The sequence below is a fragment of the Balaenoptera ricei genome, chromosome 13 (genome assembly GCF_028023285.1).
Source record: "Balaenoptera ricei isolate mBalRic1 chromosome 13, mBalRic1.hap2, whole genome shotgun sequence".
In the NCBI taxonomy this organism is placed as follows: Eukaryota; Metazoa; Chordata; class Mammalia; order Artiodactyla; family Balaenopteridae; genus Balaenoptera; species Balaenoptera ricei.
Window position 1 is genome coordinate 71,573,356 of NC_082651.1, and position 17,054 is coordinate 71,590,409.

At 43.0% G+C, this 17,054-nt stretch overlaps 1 protein-coding gene across 3 annotated transcripts in view; it reads right to left on the reverse strand.

Moving 5' to 3' along the window:
- The window catches only part of GALM (galactose mutarotase), a 99,375-nt gene that overhangs the window by 34,155 nt on the left and 48,166 nt on the right, over window positions 1-17,054 (reverse strand). For all 3 annotated transcript variants that reach the window (XM_059943567.1, XM_059943568.1, XM_059943566.1), the window contains 3 exons: window positions 10,456-10,610; window positions 6,487-6,693; window positions 1,414-1,495 (listed from right to left, as the gene is read on the reverse strand). In XM_059943567.1, the coding sequence (XP_059799550.1) occupies window positions 1,414-1,495; window positions 6,487-6,693; window positions 10,456-10,610 (444 nt within the window). The remainder of the gene's footprint in view (window positions 1-1,413; window positions 1,496-6,486; window positions 6,694-10,455; window positions 10,611-17,054) is intronic.

Consider the following 17,054-nt stretch of genomic DNA (forward strand, 5'->3'; position numbering starts at 1 on the left):
TAGCTACCATAGCAACGGGCTTCTGGAGGGCTGGCGCCCTAAACAGAAGCCTGAGAGAACAGACCACAGGACGTAAGCCATCTGATAAAGGAGCTATGAGGTAACACATCCGAGAAGTCAAGTCACTGTCAGACACAGGCAAGGGACCTAGATCAGGCAAGGGCAGCACGAAGGTGGCCCTTCCTCCAGAAGGCGAACTGATACAGAAAGTGTTTGTGTCTTTCTAGATTTCTGTTCTTCCTTCCCATCATCCTCTACTTTTGTTTACCTTAGTTTTCTTTGACGATGCCTTCTACATTCAGCTGATCTCTGATTTTAACAAAATCCCAATAAGAATATGTATCTACTGCTTTGGGGATAATTACTACAAGTTAATTTCTATAAACTGCCACAAATAACAGCACCCCTGCCATTCATCTTGTTGTCATCTACCTGTCCCCTGGAGCCAGATGGGGGTACATGTACAATCTAGTACAAAACTATACCCGTCAATCCTGGAGATAACACATGAACCAAGGTTCTTTCTTTCCTTTTTTAAATTGAGATATAATTCACATACCCTTTTAAAGTGCACAATTCATCAATGTTTAGTATATTTACAAGGTTGTACAACCATCACCACTGTCTAATTCCAGAATCTTTCAGCCCAAAAAGAAATCTAGTACCCATTGTCATTCCCCATTCTCCTCTGTCCCCAGCACCTGGCAACTCACTAATCTACTCTCTTATCTCTATGGATTTGCCTATTGAACCAAGGTACTTTTGATCCCAAATAATAATAACCAAAATGATCTCAATCCACTAAACCTAGGAGAAACACACACACACACACACACACACACACACACACACACATGAAATTTGACTCTGCCAACACCTCGCCTTCCCTTTTGGTACGCAGAACTCCTCCTTCCACCCCATCCCCTTAACTGTGTCTCGGAGGTGATGTATCTGTATTTGTCCCCCTCAGGGTACAACCCATCCAACCCTTTCCTTTCCTGTCAAAAGCCATGGCATGTTCTATCAGCGTCCTGCATCTGTGAGGTAATGCTTGGGTCAATTTATCTCTGCTAAGATGCTAAGGAGTAACAGACTTACATTTTAATGGAGAACTTCTGGAGTCTATGGCTCAGCTAGGATGACCATCTGACCCAGTTTTTTGGGATTATCTCAGTTTATGCCTGTTGCCCTGGCAAAATTATTAATAGCATCCCCTTTCCCTCTCAAGAGTGTCCTGGTTTGGGTGTTTAAGTATATGGTCACCCAACCATAACTAAAATAAATGACTAATCATGGTAATTATCGGCATTGTGTCAGGCCAACAAGGGAAATATATTTAGGGAAATGAAGTTTTAATGTTTCTCACATTGCACCCCAGCTCTGCATTCCCATAAAAGGTTTAAATTCACCAACCTGTAGGAATCAGGGTTTCATCCACAGGCAAAAAAGCATCAGCTTCTATAGTGACTTCATGGTCATATATATTCGGGGAACCCTGGGAGAGAAAAAGTAGAGAAAGAAAAGAAGGTTTAATGCTCAGTCTTATTTTATATATTTGCTTTATAACTTCTCCTGCAGAAATGTTTTCAAGTATTGACGAAAACTGTAGAAATCCCATTTGACCTATGATGATGATTAATTTGTTCATTTAAGTTAGGTAGATAGGGGCTCAAAAATAGCAGGCGATACATTTGGAAGAAACTTTCGAGTGTGACCCCAGCGTGCATGTTCTTTTCTGAATGGAATTATGAAAGTGAAAAGTCAGAGAAACAAAAGTGGTTTGAAAGCCCTTTGGATTTTTTTTTTTTTAATTTTTATTTATTTCTTTTATTTATGGCTGTGTTGGGTCTTCGTTTCTGTGCGAGGGCTTTCTCTAGTTGTGGCAAGTGGGGGCCACTCTTCATCGCGGTGTGCGGGCCTCTCACTATCGCGGCCTCTCTTGTTGCGGAGCACAGGCTCCAGACGTGCAGGCTCAGTAGTTGTGGCTCACGGGCCCAGTTGCTCCGCGGCATGTGGGATCTTCCCAGACCAGGGCTCGAACCCGTGTCTCCTGCATTGGCAGGCAGATTCTCAACCACTGCGCCACCAGGGAAGCCCAGCCCTTTGGATTTTGACTTATTAGCAGAGGGTTTTCTTCTACTGCCCTCACATGCCAGGCAAACAAAGAGCAAGCATCAGTGACCTGTAACACACAGGTGCTGGGCAACCAAAGCATCACCTCTAGGCTCACTAGGGTGGGCCATGTCACCCCTTCTCTGGCCTAGTTCCCACTCAGAGGACCCACTCCCTGCTCCATGGCAGAAGCCTGGAAGTCAGAACTGGGGTCCCATCTCCCCCGTAAAGATGCAGCCTGCCCTCCTGGCGGAGTCAAAGGCTGGTCCCTGAAGCACTGGTCAGTGGTCAGAAAGGCCTGGGGTCTAGTTCTGGACTTATTTCCTTCAGTATAAAATTGGGCTGACGTCCCCATTCTGTCCAGGGTTCTTGGGGAACAGTTCAGTAAGGATGTGTTGTGTTGTTTGCAAACTGGAAAAGACACATATATGTTTCTTATAAAAAGGATTACATTTTAATAGCGGTATTTTAAAGCTTCACAGCAAAAGATGTGGAAAGGAAACCAAGTGAGGGCTTATGCTGAGTGAATGCTCAAAAATAAACGAAACCAGTGGTTTGCAGCTAGGGATGATTTTGCCCCACAGGTGTCTCGAGACATTTGAGACATTTTTGATTGTCACGGCTGAGGGTGGTCATGCTACTGGGGAAGCAGTCGTGTGAAGAGGCCAGGGATTCTGCCAAACAGCCTACCATGCTCAGGACAGCCTCCGCACCCCGGCAACACGGAGTCATCTGGCCCCAAATGTCAACAGTGCCGAGGCTGAGAAACCCTGAACTCAGCTAAATCGAAGGCTCCGAGGGGTTCCTGAGAAGTGAGCAGAGAGAGGCAGAGCGCTCTGGGTTGACTGAAAACATATTCTGCTGTCAGAAGGCCTCAGCCACACAACCAAACGGAGTCGTCCAGAGGACAAAGGCCAAGATTTCAGAGGCTGTGAGAATCGATGTCTAAACATGAGAGGAATTGGTTTATTTACACTACCAGGAGGCTCTGTTTCTAAAGAACTATGATTCCCTTGTACTGTCCCAGCGGTCAAGGGTAGGAGTGGGTGGGAGACAAGGCTGGGGCAGAGGCTTCTGCCCACACTATCTTAGCCTCGTGTTTGGTCCCTGATCTGACCTGGGGAGGCAGGTCCAAAATGGGAGTGGCCTGCACTCCTGCCTAGAGTTGTTCCAGCCTAGAGGGGTCTCTCTCCTGTGTGGCTCTCCCTACTGTCACCTCATGCCTCAGGCTACTGCCAGGACCGAAGAGGCCCCTGGGACTGAGGGCAGCAGCTGTCACGGAGTGAGAATTTAGGACTCTTTCTTTGGCTCTAATTGTTCAATGCTTAGTTCAAGGTTGAGTAGTATTCCATTGTATAAATATATCACAACTTATCTGTTCTCCTATTGATAGACTTTTGGGTTGTTTTGAGTTTTTTTTAGTATTATGAATAGAGCTTCTTAGGAATTTCCTTGTTCTGTTTGTTTTTTAGCACTAGGGCAGGAAGAAAATGATTCAGTATGAAAATCACACACCACTAAATTGGGTCCAAGATGTTGGGAAGAAGCCTGGGAGGAGAAGGAAAGCAACACTGGCTAGGCACCCACTCTGAATTGTTGGGTCATTAAACAGCAGTAACATTCCTTCAGCAAAGGAAGCACGCTTTTCATTTTATGACTCTTCTGACCTGCAATAATGCAATGTCTACTCTGGTGGAATATTACTGTTGGATTCTTTTCCTTTTCAGGCGGATGAAAACTTGGCAAGGAATGCTGATTCACAAACAGAACTGAGGCCCATCTCTGAGTTCAGTGTTTGCTTTGGTTAACTTTGGCTGCTACTATTTGTAACATTAACCATTTACAGAGCTCACTGCGGCTTGGATGGGGCTTTAAAGACCTTTTTGTGCATTGCCACTACCACTTCCTTACTTCAGCTCTTATCACCTCTAGCAGGATATAACAGACACTATTGGTTACTACCCAAAAGCTATCTCAACTCCATTATCAGCACCCTCCCTTTCCCCTGGCAGAACACTGACTTGTTGATTTAGCCTATGTGAGGATATATTCAGGGAAAGGACCCGCACCCAGGCCCCAGAGGACAAACTTTGATTTGTCTAAGCCAACCATGGTAGTCTAATTCCCTTGCTGGTGATTGGGTTAAGCAGAGCGTAAGACACACTTCTGGCCAACAAAACGTGAGGAAAGTCTGCTGAGGAGCTTCTAGAAAAAGTTTTGCTTGTTCTTAAAAATGGAACATTAGAGATATGAAAAAAAGAATAGTTCCTTTTTTTATCTCTGGACATGACTATATGAAGAGGTGATTCATGGAGCTGTGGCAACCATCTTGTGACCATGAGGGGATAAGCTGGAAGACAAAAACCATAGCACTGAAGAAGCAGAATGGAACGACAGAAGAATTTGGGTCCTTGATGACATACCTACACAGTCATACCAAAACCAGAACTATTGTTTTTCATCTCAAATTGCCCCAGGCCTGCTTTCATAGCTCTTTAGATAAAGTTTCAGTTAAAAAAAAAAGTTCTCCCAGTTTTGTGTTAGATAAGAAAGGAACAGCCAAAAAAAATCAACCAACCTGCAACCTACATACCTTTTCCATTCTTTGAAAAACACAGTGCTCTCCTCCCCCTAGGCCTCCGACACTCAAACTTAGAAGTGATGAGTCAAAGTTTGACCCCCAAGTAGGACAAAAATACTGCTTATTAAATTTGAAAAACAAACAAAAAGAAAATATATAAGATGAGCTGACTATTGTAAATATCAAGTTTCGAGCTATTTACCTGGGGAGGGTTTAAGACACACAATAATGCTTTTCCGGGTAGGGCAAGAGATGTTCTGAAAATGCAGACAGACCCCTTGACCCCAGGCCGGGTAACTGCCTACCAACCCTTACCTGATGCTCCAAAAGGCTGGTGGCCCTCACCCACCCCATCCCTGAAGCTAGAGGCTGTGGATTTGCGTGTGGATTTGCACTGTACTTACTAAAACAGCACACAGAAGGGAGTTGACCCTGACCGCCCCTCTGTGTGGGGTCTGTGATCTGGGAAACTGTTCAGCCTCTGGAAAAAAATTTAGAAATTTTTAGGAGTCACTCCAAGTCCTTGTAGGATTGGAAGGGTGGAAAATTCTGGTCAGGAGGGTCCTCCTCTCACGTAAGCAGAAAGAGCCTTAGTGAACCTTACGTTCCCATTTTGCATCCTTCACTGGAACACATTGGCAGAGTAATACTTCACGCCTAATTTCTCTTTCTATTTCTGAATCTATTCCTTTAGATCACCCCCTTAGTTACAAAACTGTGGAAAATAGTGAAAAATCACCATGATCTACTACCCACATAAAACCATTAATATATTGTTCTATTTCTGTCAAGTTTCTTTCTGAACTTATTTTAAAAAGTGGGGTCTTCACGCTCATGATTGCAGTCTCTTATGGCTTGTGCGTGTTTATTTTGTGTTTATTTTTTGGTTTGTCTTTAAGATCTCAAGAAGGATGGTGGAAGTTCCTGAAGATAAGGAACAAGCAAGTGAAGAACCGTCTTTCTTATTTTCAAATTATGTCAGAACCAATTAACTCATGCTATTTGAAAAGATTCTAGAAAAAAAATCAGCATATCATCAACAAACTCCTAAAAAGTGTAAAAATGCAAGATATTACTAGCTGGCTGTGAACATCGTCTTGTGGTAGGAAATCATGCCAAAGCGATTCAAGTCTAGTATACAATGATGAGCTTCTTAAATGAAGAGAAAGTCATAGATAGAATCTACAGATTTCAGCTAAGCCTTTTATTCTGTCTCATGTAATAGCCTCCTCAGCAAGCTAAAATATTATCATTAGGAGGAAATGAGGTAGTTTAGAGGGAATTACCTAAGGGGGGCTGTCAGTGTCTCCACACCACTCCTAGGGTGGGCCGTACAGCGGGAGCACACAAACATTGGCAGCATTTATCTAAAGGGGCTGGGCTAAGCACATCTTCAAGGATCCAGTGATGGAAAATGCCTTAATTGGAAGTAATTTTGGTGGGGGGGCGGGGTGGTAAGAGTGAAACTGGGAAAGCAAATGTAAGCACTTGTTACAATTAGATGACAGGGAGTTCTTTAAATAGCTTGTTACCTGTCTGAGCGTGTGGGGCAGCACAATGTACTCAAGGTACTCATTTCCCTATAACTTCCATTTGTGGACCACCTACTAGGAGTCAGATGCTTTGCTGGGCACTTTTCCTCATCCCAGGGGCGACCCCATCGCCAGGGTAATTCCATACTGGGTTAGCCTCTCCAGTCACTCCCTCAGGTCATTCCACAAAGCACAATGCAGGAGAGAAGAGGCAAGTGACACTTCACACTACAGCAGGTGATCAAAGGCAAGTTCACCTACCTGGCCTGCCAGGTTGAAGTAAGAATGGTTGGTCAGATTGACCGGAGTGGTCTGACTGGCCTGTGCTCGGTAGTTGATCACGAGCTCCCCGCCATCCAGTGTGTATGTCACCCAGACTTTTAACTCTCCGGGGTAGCCTTCCTCACCATCTGGACTGACCCGTGAGAACTCGACTCCATTTGACAGCACCTGAGGGGTCCAGAGGACCTGGAAGAAAGTGTTTTTGAAGCTGTTTAGTCACTCCAATCCCAAGCGAAATGCCACATTTCAATATTTAAAGACAACTTGGCATCTAAAAAGTAAAACAAACTAGTGAATATAACAAAAGAGAAACAGACTCACAGATACAGAGAACAAAGTAGTGGTTACCAATGGCGTTACCATAGGGGTAGGGGATTAAAGGTACAAACTACAGTGTATAAAATAAATAAGCTACAAGGATATATTGTACAGCATGGGGAATATAACCAATATTTTATAATAAATTTAAATGGAATATAATCTTCAAAAATTGTGAATCACTATGTTGTACACCTGAAATGTATATGTAATCTTATATGCCTTATTGAGTGCCCATTATGAGCCTAGGCTCTTTGCTAGAACCTTCGCAGACACTATCTGTTTCAGGGCTGACGTAAAGTAGGTGCCATTATCCTCATTTAAAGATGAGAGAATGGAGGCTCAGAAAGGATAAACTGCTTGTCCCAGGCCACACTGCTAATAAAACGGTGGATTTGAATCAAGTAGTCTAATCCTGAGCCTGCTTCCTTATTCTACACCATCAGAGGACAAGGTAGCCAGAGACCTCCCCAGTCCCTTTGGGGAGCTCTGGGGTCACTAGGAAAGGGGCCCTTTGCAGACATGAGACCTCCATTTGTTGGGTGCTCACCAGCCAGCCACTGACCTGGTGCTTTACATAAACCATTTTATAAGGTAAGGATTTAGTTGAACCAACTGAAATTACCATCTTTATAGGTCAAAACAGTTGAGCACTGGCAATTTCACATGGCTCCAACTAATATTATTACCCCCATTTTATAGATGAGCAAACTGAGTTCAGGGGAGTTAACTTGCCCACTTCCACCTCCCACATTCCAGGGGATGGAGTAGAACCCTTTCATAATTCATGCAATTGTTTGAAGGGGAGAAATATCTTGTTTAAAGTCATGCATGTAATTAGTGACAGAGCTAGGATTCAAACTTAGCTTGACAGTCTACACTATTCCACATCTTACTTTCAGTCAATGTTTTGTTCCAATCTTCGTTTCCAACAGCAGAGTTGAGGCCAAACACTGTCATTGCAAATAGAGCTGGAAGATGATAACTTCTGTGGGTCACAGGAATGGCCCACGAGCCCAGGCTCTGCCCACCCACTCCTGGCATGGCCTGGATCTCTCTCTCACTGACACTGCATTTACCAGGAAGAGGAGCTCAGTGGGAACGGAGGTCTCTGCCTTCACCTACAGTGAAAGCAGCTGGTATTTGAAACAAATTCGCTGACCTTAGTAAAAAATTAATTTCACACCCTAATTATCTCCCGGAAATGTTTCCTGGTATATGTGTGATTAAAAAAAGAAAAAGGAATCCCCAAACGGAAAATTTTAGGAATAAAATATTTGAAATAAAATCGTCTTAACTTGCTACCTAGTTTTTTTCCTTTAGAGAAAGGACACAATGGAAAGATTTTTGTGTAAAGCAATATTATCAGATTAAGCAGAAAGTATAATTCCTATTCACGGGAGGATTTCCCTGACCCTATGGTTTCCAAATTTCCTGAAAATTTCCGCATTTGTATCTCTAGGCCTACTTACACCATTTCTAATCCTGTCAGGTTATTCAAATTTCATCTTTAAAAAAATGTGTTGGTATAAATAGAAAAACACATACCTGCAAACCAACAATTATTCAGTAATTGTTGAAACCAAATTGTTTAGGGCAACTTAAAACAAAGTCCATGTGATACTACTCATGTTGCTACATGAAAACCTAGTGGCCTAAAACTTTCAATGGCTCCAAGATTACATGCCAAGTCTTTCCCCACCCCTCTGTGGGCTGTTGCACAGCCACTCTCCAATATCCACTTATTAAATGACCTATCTTTTCTTCAAGAACAGTTCAAATCCAACCTCCCTAGTTGCCATTAATTTGTCCATACCCAGTTCCTGTAGCACACCGCTGGCATCTGTATTATGGGGCTTGTTGCCTGCAACAGTTATGGAAGAGTCCCTCACTATACTGGAGTCTCAGGAATCCCCATCTCCCTGGTTCACAGAAGGGGCTCAGTTAACACATTGCATAGAAGGACATGAATGCTATCCTTCTGCGTTTGTTCATACAGGGCACGCCCCATTACGCAACCCCACAGAAAATTCCATGTGGAACAGGTGAGCAGAACAAGCTAGAACAAGGCGCTGAGGCTCCCCTGAAGATCCCTGGCCAGACAGAGCTGGGCCTAACTTCCTCTGGTTGGGGTTTGCCCATGGCCCTGGCATATTCCAGAGACCCTCTGCCCTAATACTGCCAGGACAGAGGATACCCTCTGCCTTCATGTTTCCCTGGCGTGAGGAGTTCCACCATGGAGGAAAGGGGAAGTGATGGGGCAGTCTGGCTCTGAACCACAGACAGGAAGCTGGTAGGACAGGGGAAACAGAGAGTGACCAACTTCCTTCAACAGCATGGGTGGCGGTAAGAGGTAGAAAAGAAACAACTGGGATTCTTAACTGCCATACGTGTTCCTGTCTTCTCTGGCTTTTCTCTAGGAAGTAACCTGGGTGGTATAATTTAAAGGAAAGCTAACTACCAAAATTACCTCTCTGAAATTAGACTAGTAACAGAATCACCGGGGTTCACCTGCAGGCTCCCACGCAGCTAGGAAACAGGAGGGCAGGCATTCCTACCTCAGGGAGAAGCTGTTTGATCAATTTGTTTTCCTAACCTGGTTTTCCAGGGATTCGCTTAGGGAATGGGAGTTTTAACGTGGAAAGGGGGAACCGGGGAGGATCGAGGTCATTTTGAGGCGTGAGGCACTTCTTTGGAAGGGCAGCCTGGATGTGGCACCACAATGCGTAGGGAGGGGGCTCACAGACAGAAACACGGGGTGTGTTGGGTTGGGGGCACCCACAGCAGCGTGGTGGACACCAGTAGTTGTAGTATAGGAATGAGGGCTTTGGGTCAGGCAGCCCAACTTAGGAGTTGTGTGGCCTTTCAGGGCCTCAGATTTCTCATTTGGCGACAGTACAGGGTTCTAGTGAGGGTGGGAGATGATATGTGCAAATGCCTTGTGCAAGAAGTGGTGGGTATTATCTTTTTTTTTTTTTTTTTTTATAAATAGTTGAACTTTTTTATTTATCTATTTATTTATTTATTTATGGCTGTGTTGGGTCTTCGTTTCTGTGCAAGGGCTTTCTCTAATTGCGGCAAGTGGGGGCCACTCTTCATCGCGGTGCGCAGGCCTCCCACTATCACGGCCTCTCTTGTTGCGGAGCACAGGCTCCAGACGCGCAGGCTCAGTAATTGTGGCTCACGGGCCTAGTTGCTCCGCGGCATGTGGGATCTTCCCAGACCAGGGCTCGAACCCGTGTCCCCTGCATTGGCAGGCAGACTCTCAACCACTGCGCCACCAGGGAAGCCCGTGGGTATTATCTTTAATCCACTTTTCTGTTGTGCCTAAGGTCAACCAGCCCTGATGCCAACACTGTGAGAAAGATGCTCCCTGTCTTTCCTAAAGGCTGTCGTCCTTTCACTCGGGGCTCTCCTGCCTATTAGAGTCAGATGGGCTAGGGAAGGGTGGCTCCTGGACACAGCAGGCACATCTGCTCCCCCAAACCGTGGGAGCAGCCTCTTTCCTGCATCACCTTACCATGCATTTGCTCTAGGGCCTAGGGTTGTGCCTGCCAAATAGAAGGTATGCTTGAAGGTACTCAGTGAAGTGTGCCAGGTGAGGACTCTTGTCCGATGCCCCCAACTCACCTTATCAAACCCTCTGACTCCTCCATGCAGGCTGTTGGGCCCGTTGTTAATGGCCAGCTGATACTCCTTCCCGTCCAACGTGAATGTTCCTTTGGCAATTCGATTGGCCACCCTGCCAACCACTGCTCCAAAGTAGGGCTGCTTTTGGAGGTACCCTGCAAGGATATGGGATGATGGTGTTTTTTAAAACTTTAAACGAAAGACAAGGCTCACACCACTGCCCACCACTTCCTTCTGAGGGCAGCTGCAACTTGGGCATATCTGCGTCCACAGGGAAGCGAGGAAAAATGGTGTTCTTTACACATGACCTTTTCCCTTTCCAAAAGCAATTCATGTTCTTTCCAAACATTTTAAAAGAGCTTTCTAAAGCACAAAGAAGAAACTTAAATCATCCTGATCTCATCACTAGAGAGAACTGTTAGTATTCTTATGTATATCTATGTATGTATACCTTTCCATCTTTTAGTATATGTGTGCATATGCTTTTCTTCTTATAAAACTGAAGTCTTCATATACATGTTGCTCTGTAATTTGCTTCTAGGCCAACTTTCTTAACTAAAAATTATATTTTTGTGTAGTATTGAAAAGAAACTATCTTATGATTCTTTTTTTAAAAAAATCATACAATTAGTACATGAAAATTTCCTTTAATGAGCATTAAATACCCAACTATATAGAGTAGCCTTGCTGGAGGAAACACAGGACACCTGTTAAATCTGAATTTCAGATAAACAGTGAATAACTTTTTAGTGTAAGTATGTCCATATTATTAGAATACATGGGACATTCACATAAAACATATTTATGGTTTATCTCAAACTCAAATTTAGGTGGGTGTCCTACATTTTTATTTGTTAAATCTGGCAAGCTTAATAAAGAGTAAAACATGAAAACCATCCTTCATTTCTCAACTCCTCTCCTTCCCACTGATAATCACTGCTAACAGTCTGGGATATACACTTCCAATTGCTTGTTTTTGTTTTTTAAATTAAGTACATATAAGCACAAACAAATACACGAACACACACATATTCTACATAAAGAGACAAACTACACATATTGTTCTGCAACTTTTCATTTATCAAATGTCTTCAGATCATTCCATGTGACTCCATATCCATCTACAATATCCCTTTTGATGGGGATACGGCATGCTGATGAGCATAAACTGTTGTTGGGCTTTTCTGGGTGGGGGCGGGGAGGGGCGGGGCCATAAAGAGTGGTGTAGCCAGTGTCCTTGTACTTACAGCGTTATGCATGGGCATATTACAGTAACTTCCTTGTCTTTAAGTTCCTCTCTGCTATAATCTTTTAGTTTAGATCATCATGGCAGAGATTAAGGTTTGGAGGTAGTTCATTTTTTTGTATTATCGCTAAGATTACTTTCTGCTCCATTTTTCACTCAGTTGTCCTTGGAACTCCATCCCCCCTTCATGTGGTACTCTGTATCCATCACACCTACTGTGGGTCAGAAGAGTATGTGATTCAAGTGCATGAACTCTTTTTACTATGGCTGGAGGGGCTCTCAGGATATGGGCCCTGAACCTACTGGGCCAGTTATAGGTCACACGTTCCCATTACTCAACTGGTTGGGCATAAGTGAAACATTAATCACTCTCTTCCAGGTCTTCCCTGGTTCACTTCCTTGCCAATCTGCAGGTCCTCAGGGTCCTGCGCATAGGCTCTCACAAGAGCTAACAGTTATTGACCGCTTCCTAAGTCTCAGCCACTTTCTAAGTGCTCTACATTTAAATCATTTCATCCTCAGAATACTGCTATAAGGTAGGCAGTATTATTACTCTCGTTTTACTGGCATGGAAATTGAGGACAGAAGGTTAAGTAACTTGGCCCAAAACACACAGCTAGTTAGTGGCAGAATCAGGGTTTGAACCCAGGCAGTCTGGCTCCTTAGTACATGTTCTTAAGCATCACATTATTTGGAGAGCACATGGCCTTCTGGTTAATTGACCTTACCACCATCTCTCAGCACAGGCAAGGCTGAGTCTCCACCAGCTTCCACCTCTCTCCCCACCTTCCTCTCTGAAGCTGTAGCTTTAAAACCCCTTACATTGAGTAACAAAAAGGAGTCTCTAGGACTTCCCTGGTGGTCCAGTGGTTAGAACTCTGCGCTTTTCCTGCTGAGGGCGCGTGTTCCATCCCTGGTCAGGGAACTAAGATCCCACAAGCCGCGCAGCATGGCCAAAAAAATAAATAAATAAAAATAAATAATAATAGGTCTCAATGTTGTTTTCATTTGCATTTCCCTGATGACATATAATTTCATTTGCTAATCGGGAGCTCAAACATGTGAAGAAAAGCAGAATTTTTGTTCAAACATTGTTTGGCTATATCTCTTTTTGACTCCTACATTGATTCATTCAACAAGGGTACACCAAGCCCCTACTCTCTGCCAGCCACATGCTTGGCATCAGAGACAAGGACGAATTCAACAGCAAGGTTGCTGCCTCATGGGCTTGCAAGAATTCCCTAAGAAGGGACCGCTTTCTGGCAACAATTAATAAGCCCATGGAGGTAAGAAGCCCTTGGTTTCGATGAAGAGTTTTTAAGGATTAAACCATAAGGACAGCAGAAACCACTGCTCTCAACTGTCTCTGAGAAACTCTTCAGAACACATGGATTTTATACTCTTTTCACATGTTACTAAGCTTTTAAATCAAATCAGAATTACAGAACGTGACAGTCCCCAAATTCTGATTAGGACTAAAAAGCTTGCTTTTGAAATGCAGAAAATACTGTTTTCCATGAAAAAGAGCAAAGTTTCTAGGTCAAGCCATGAATGCTGATTCAGTCAAGTCAGTTGCTGATGTAGGATAAAGGGTAGAGAAAAAGTTTGTCCCTTTTTCTGGGCAAGGGACTGGCCAGAATATATTAATAAATGCTTAACCACGGGGTATGGCCCTGTCCACTCCTCAAATATCCCAAGGATCCCAGCTATGACACCCACCTCAGACAGCCCAAACTTTAGCACGAGTACCCCATATCTCAAATAAAATCACTCAGCATTCTCAGTCAAAAACTCCACACCTGAGTGACTTTCTTTCGGCTTTCTAAGGAAAATAAACACTAGTTTAATTGGCAAGCACTTTAAGCATCCCAAATATTTTATATATTTTTAGATGGCTGCTGGTTGTCCCAGAGGAATCTCCGTGCCATTTTGTGCACAGTTAACAAAGTGAAATAAAAAAGTTCAAGGAGTAAGAGGGAAGATATTTGGGGGCAAAGGAAGGAGAGGAGATTAAAACGATTAATTGTTCACTATAGTCAGACATGATCACAGCCAACAGCATTTTAATCCATTTGGTTCAAGTGAGGAAACAGATCTAGAGAGGTTAAATAACTTGCCCAAGGTCACACAGCTTTAAGGGACAAAGCAGAGATTTTAAACTAGGAATCCTCAAAGCTACTACAAGGACACTCTTGGGCATCTGTAATATTAAATTGCAACCTCTAAACTGGTCTCTTTTCCTCCCACTCCCTCTTATAAACTCAGGTTTTCTAAAAGCACTAAGTTTATTTTTTTCTAAGCTTTCCATAATGGCTCTCTTGGCAGTAATAGCTGGGTGTTGGTGGCGACTGGGCGGAAGATGAAGGGGAAGGAATCGCATTGATTGCATGGGTAGGTTATTTACACCTCTGGCTTATAAGCAAATATCTTCATCACAGGTTTTGAAAGAAGTCATAATGACTGCAGGTGGGACATGCAGATGAAAAACATTAAAAAATATTTTCAATACAAAAAATGGCAGAAAAAATACTTCACAGGAGGCATTACTGATTTTTCTAGCCCATAACTAAAAGATCCCATGATTTACCTCTTTAGAATTCTACAGAAGAAAGATCTCATTTTCCTAGGGAGAATTTGAACTATTCTGACCTCCAGTCATGGCCATCAGCCAAGTAGTTTATAAAATCTATCTGGGAAATTAGAGGTAGTTCACATCTAACCTGGCAATTACAAAAGGACCATGTCTCATGGAATTATCCATGCTTAGCTCTTCACCTTGGCTCAAAACATTTTTGGAACATGGTAATGTGAAGATAACCCCTTACTCACTCTGTCACATCTTATTGCTTTAAATTATTTGCCTCAGTTTGTTTATATAATACTTACATACTCAGACGTTCTAAAAGACTGTACAGTGAAAATCTAGCCTCCTTCCTATCCCTGTACCCCAGCTACCCAGAGTCCCTTCTTAAAGACATCCTCTGTCGCCAGTTTCTTAACATGGGTTTTAATACACTAGAATTGATCAAAATAGTAGCAGACTGCCATTTCACACAATTCTGATTGAGGCAGTTATACTTCCTGTAATGACATGTATGAAGTTCAACCTCGAAGATGGCTGAACATATCAGAAAGCCTTACTTCATATTCTAAATGCTTCTTTATCTTTTGAAAATAGCTTGCTCCCCTTTTTAAATAAAAAATTAAATTATCTAAATTCTAGCATAGGATTGAAAATGTCTATCTTTATCTAGCACCTAGAATACTTTACTTTTTTTTTTTGGCCACGCCACGTGGCTTGCCGGATCTTAATTCCACGACCAGGGATGGAACCTGTGCTCCCTGCAGTGGAAACTTGGAGTCCTAACCACTGGACCACCAGGGAATTCCCAGCACCTAGAATACTTTAGATGCTTTGATTCGACCTGGCATTTTGTGGTGCCTGTGACACATCCTGATAAGAGAATGCTATTTAACTTTCTCAAGAGATGTTAATAACATGGGGAACAATACAGTCAATACAAGCTAGATCATTGTAATCTGAGGGGGGTCTATTTTTTTTCTCCCTTTTAAGAACATTTGGGGATAATACTTTCTTCTACCTAGACTCCCACAAGATTCATAGACTCACAGAGACGATTGTATTATTGCCCTCACAAAATAGGCACTTCTATGCCTGCTAAGAAACTGGTGCTTCCCAGGTGCCACATCATCGTGGCACATGTTTCATATGAATTCCACAAAGATGCCTTGTGCTTTAAGGGCCATGTGACTCTTATATGAGAACTAAAATTAGTAAGAAGTGAGTGTGTGTATGAGTGGGAGGAGGGTAGGGGGAGGGTAGTTACCTCCTGAATGGTGATAAAGCAGACATGGAAATAGGGTGATAAAAGCAGATGCTCACTGCTTATCAACTCCAGTGCTTTACTGGCTCAGAAATTCTAGGTCATCTATCCAATTCTCCTTGGACTCCACTGGGCAATTTTGCACCAGTCAAGTTATCTCTTTGTGATTCTGGTTCAGCCTAGCAAATGGTTATGCTACTAACAGAGAGAGGTGACTCAGCAAAAGTGATTCTAAAGAATCCTCTTTTGTCACTTGTCAACTCTCTTGCTTTCTGACTCTGAAGACAGAAGATAGGAACACCACCCCCAGAAGTAGAAGGGGACGTGGAGAGCAAGGGGAAGTGGAGCTGATTTTCCCCAGCCCCTGCACCTTCCTACCAGTGAGTCTCCTATAATAGACTCGCTGAAATCACCAAAGAAATTCTGCTGAAGGTTACCTACCTCCTTCTCCAAGCCAAGCTGTGGAGGCTCCAAAGGAGCTAAAGACAACCAACCAGAGGGCAAGGAATAGGATCCTCAGAAATATTTTTATAATACATTTTGCTAAGGAAATGAGGAGCCAATTTTATCCTCCTAAGGGAAAACCAATACTCTCAGTTTTCTTGACCTCCAACCATGAGCTATGTTACATATCTAAAGAACCAAACAGACAGAAAAACAGACACCTAAAGGAAAATCTCAAGCCTCCTCTTAACAGATTTTGTCCATGCCCCTACCACTGAGCAGAGAGGATTAATTCTCAATCAGTTGCCCTTTGCTAACTTTATTTCGACCTCATTTTCTGTCTAGCTACTCGTGTGTGCCAAGAGATAGCAAGCACTATGAACATTTTCTTTTGCCCCAATCAAACTGCAGTGTGAGTTATTTATTTATGCAATTATTTGGCTAAGGTCTATCTCCACATCTACACTGCAAGCTGCATGAGGATGGGGACCTGTCTCATTGAATGAGACAGTTGGATCAACAGTGTTTGATCAGCTCAATATTAAAGAAACAAACAACCCAATCCAAAAATGGGCAGAAGACCTAAATAGACATTTCTCCAAAGAAGGCATACAGATGGCCAAGAAGCACATGAAAAGATGCTCAACATCACTAATTATTAGAGAAATGCAAATCAAAACTACAATGAGGTATCACCTCACACCAGTTAGAATGGGCATCATCAGAAAATCTACAAACAACAAATGCTGGAGAGGGTGTGGAGAAAAAGGAACCCTCTAGCACTGTTGGTGGGAATGTAAATTGATACAGCCACTATGGAGAACAATATGGAGGTTCCTTAAAAAACTAAAAATAGAATTACCATATGACCCAGCAATCCCACTACTGGGCATATACCCAGAGAAAACCGTAATTCAAAAAGACACATGCACCCCAATGTTCATTGCAGCACTATTTACAATAGCCAGGTCATGGAAGCAACCTAAATGCCCATCGACAGACGAATGGATAAAGAAGAAGTGGTACATATATACAATGGAATATTACTCAGCCATAAAAAGGAA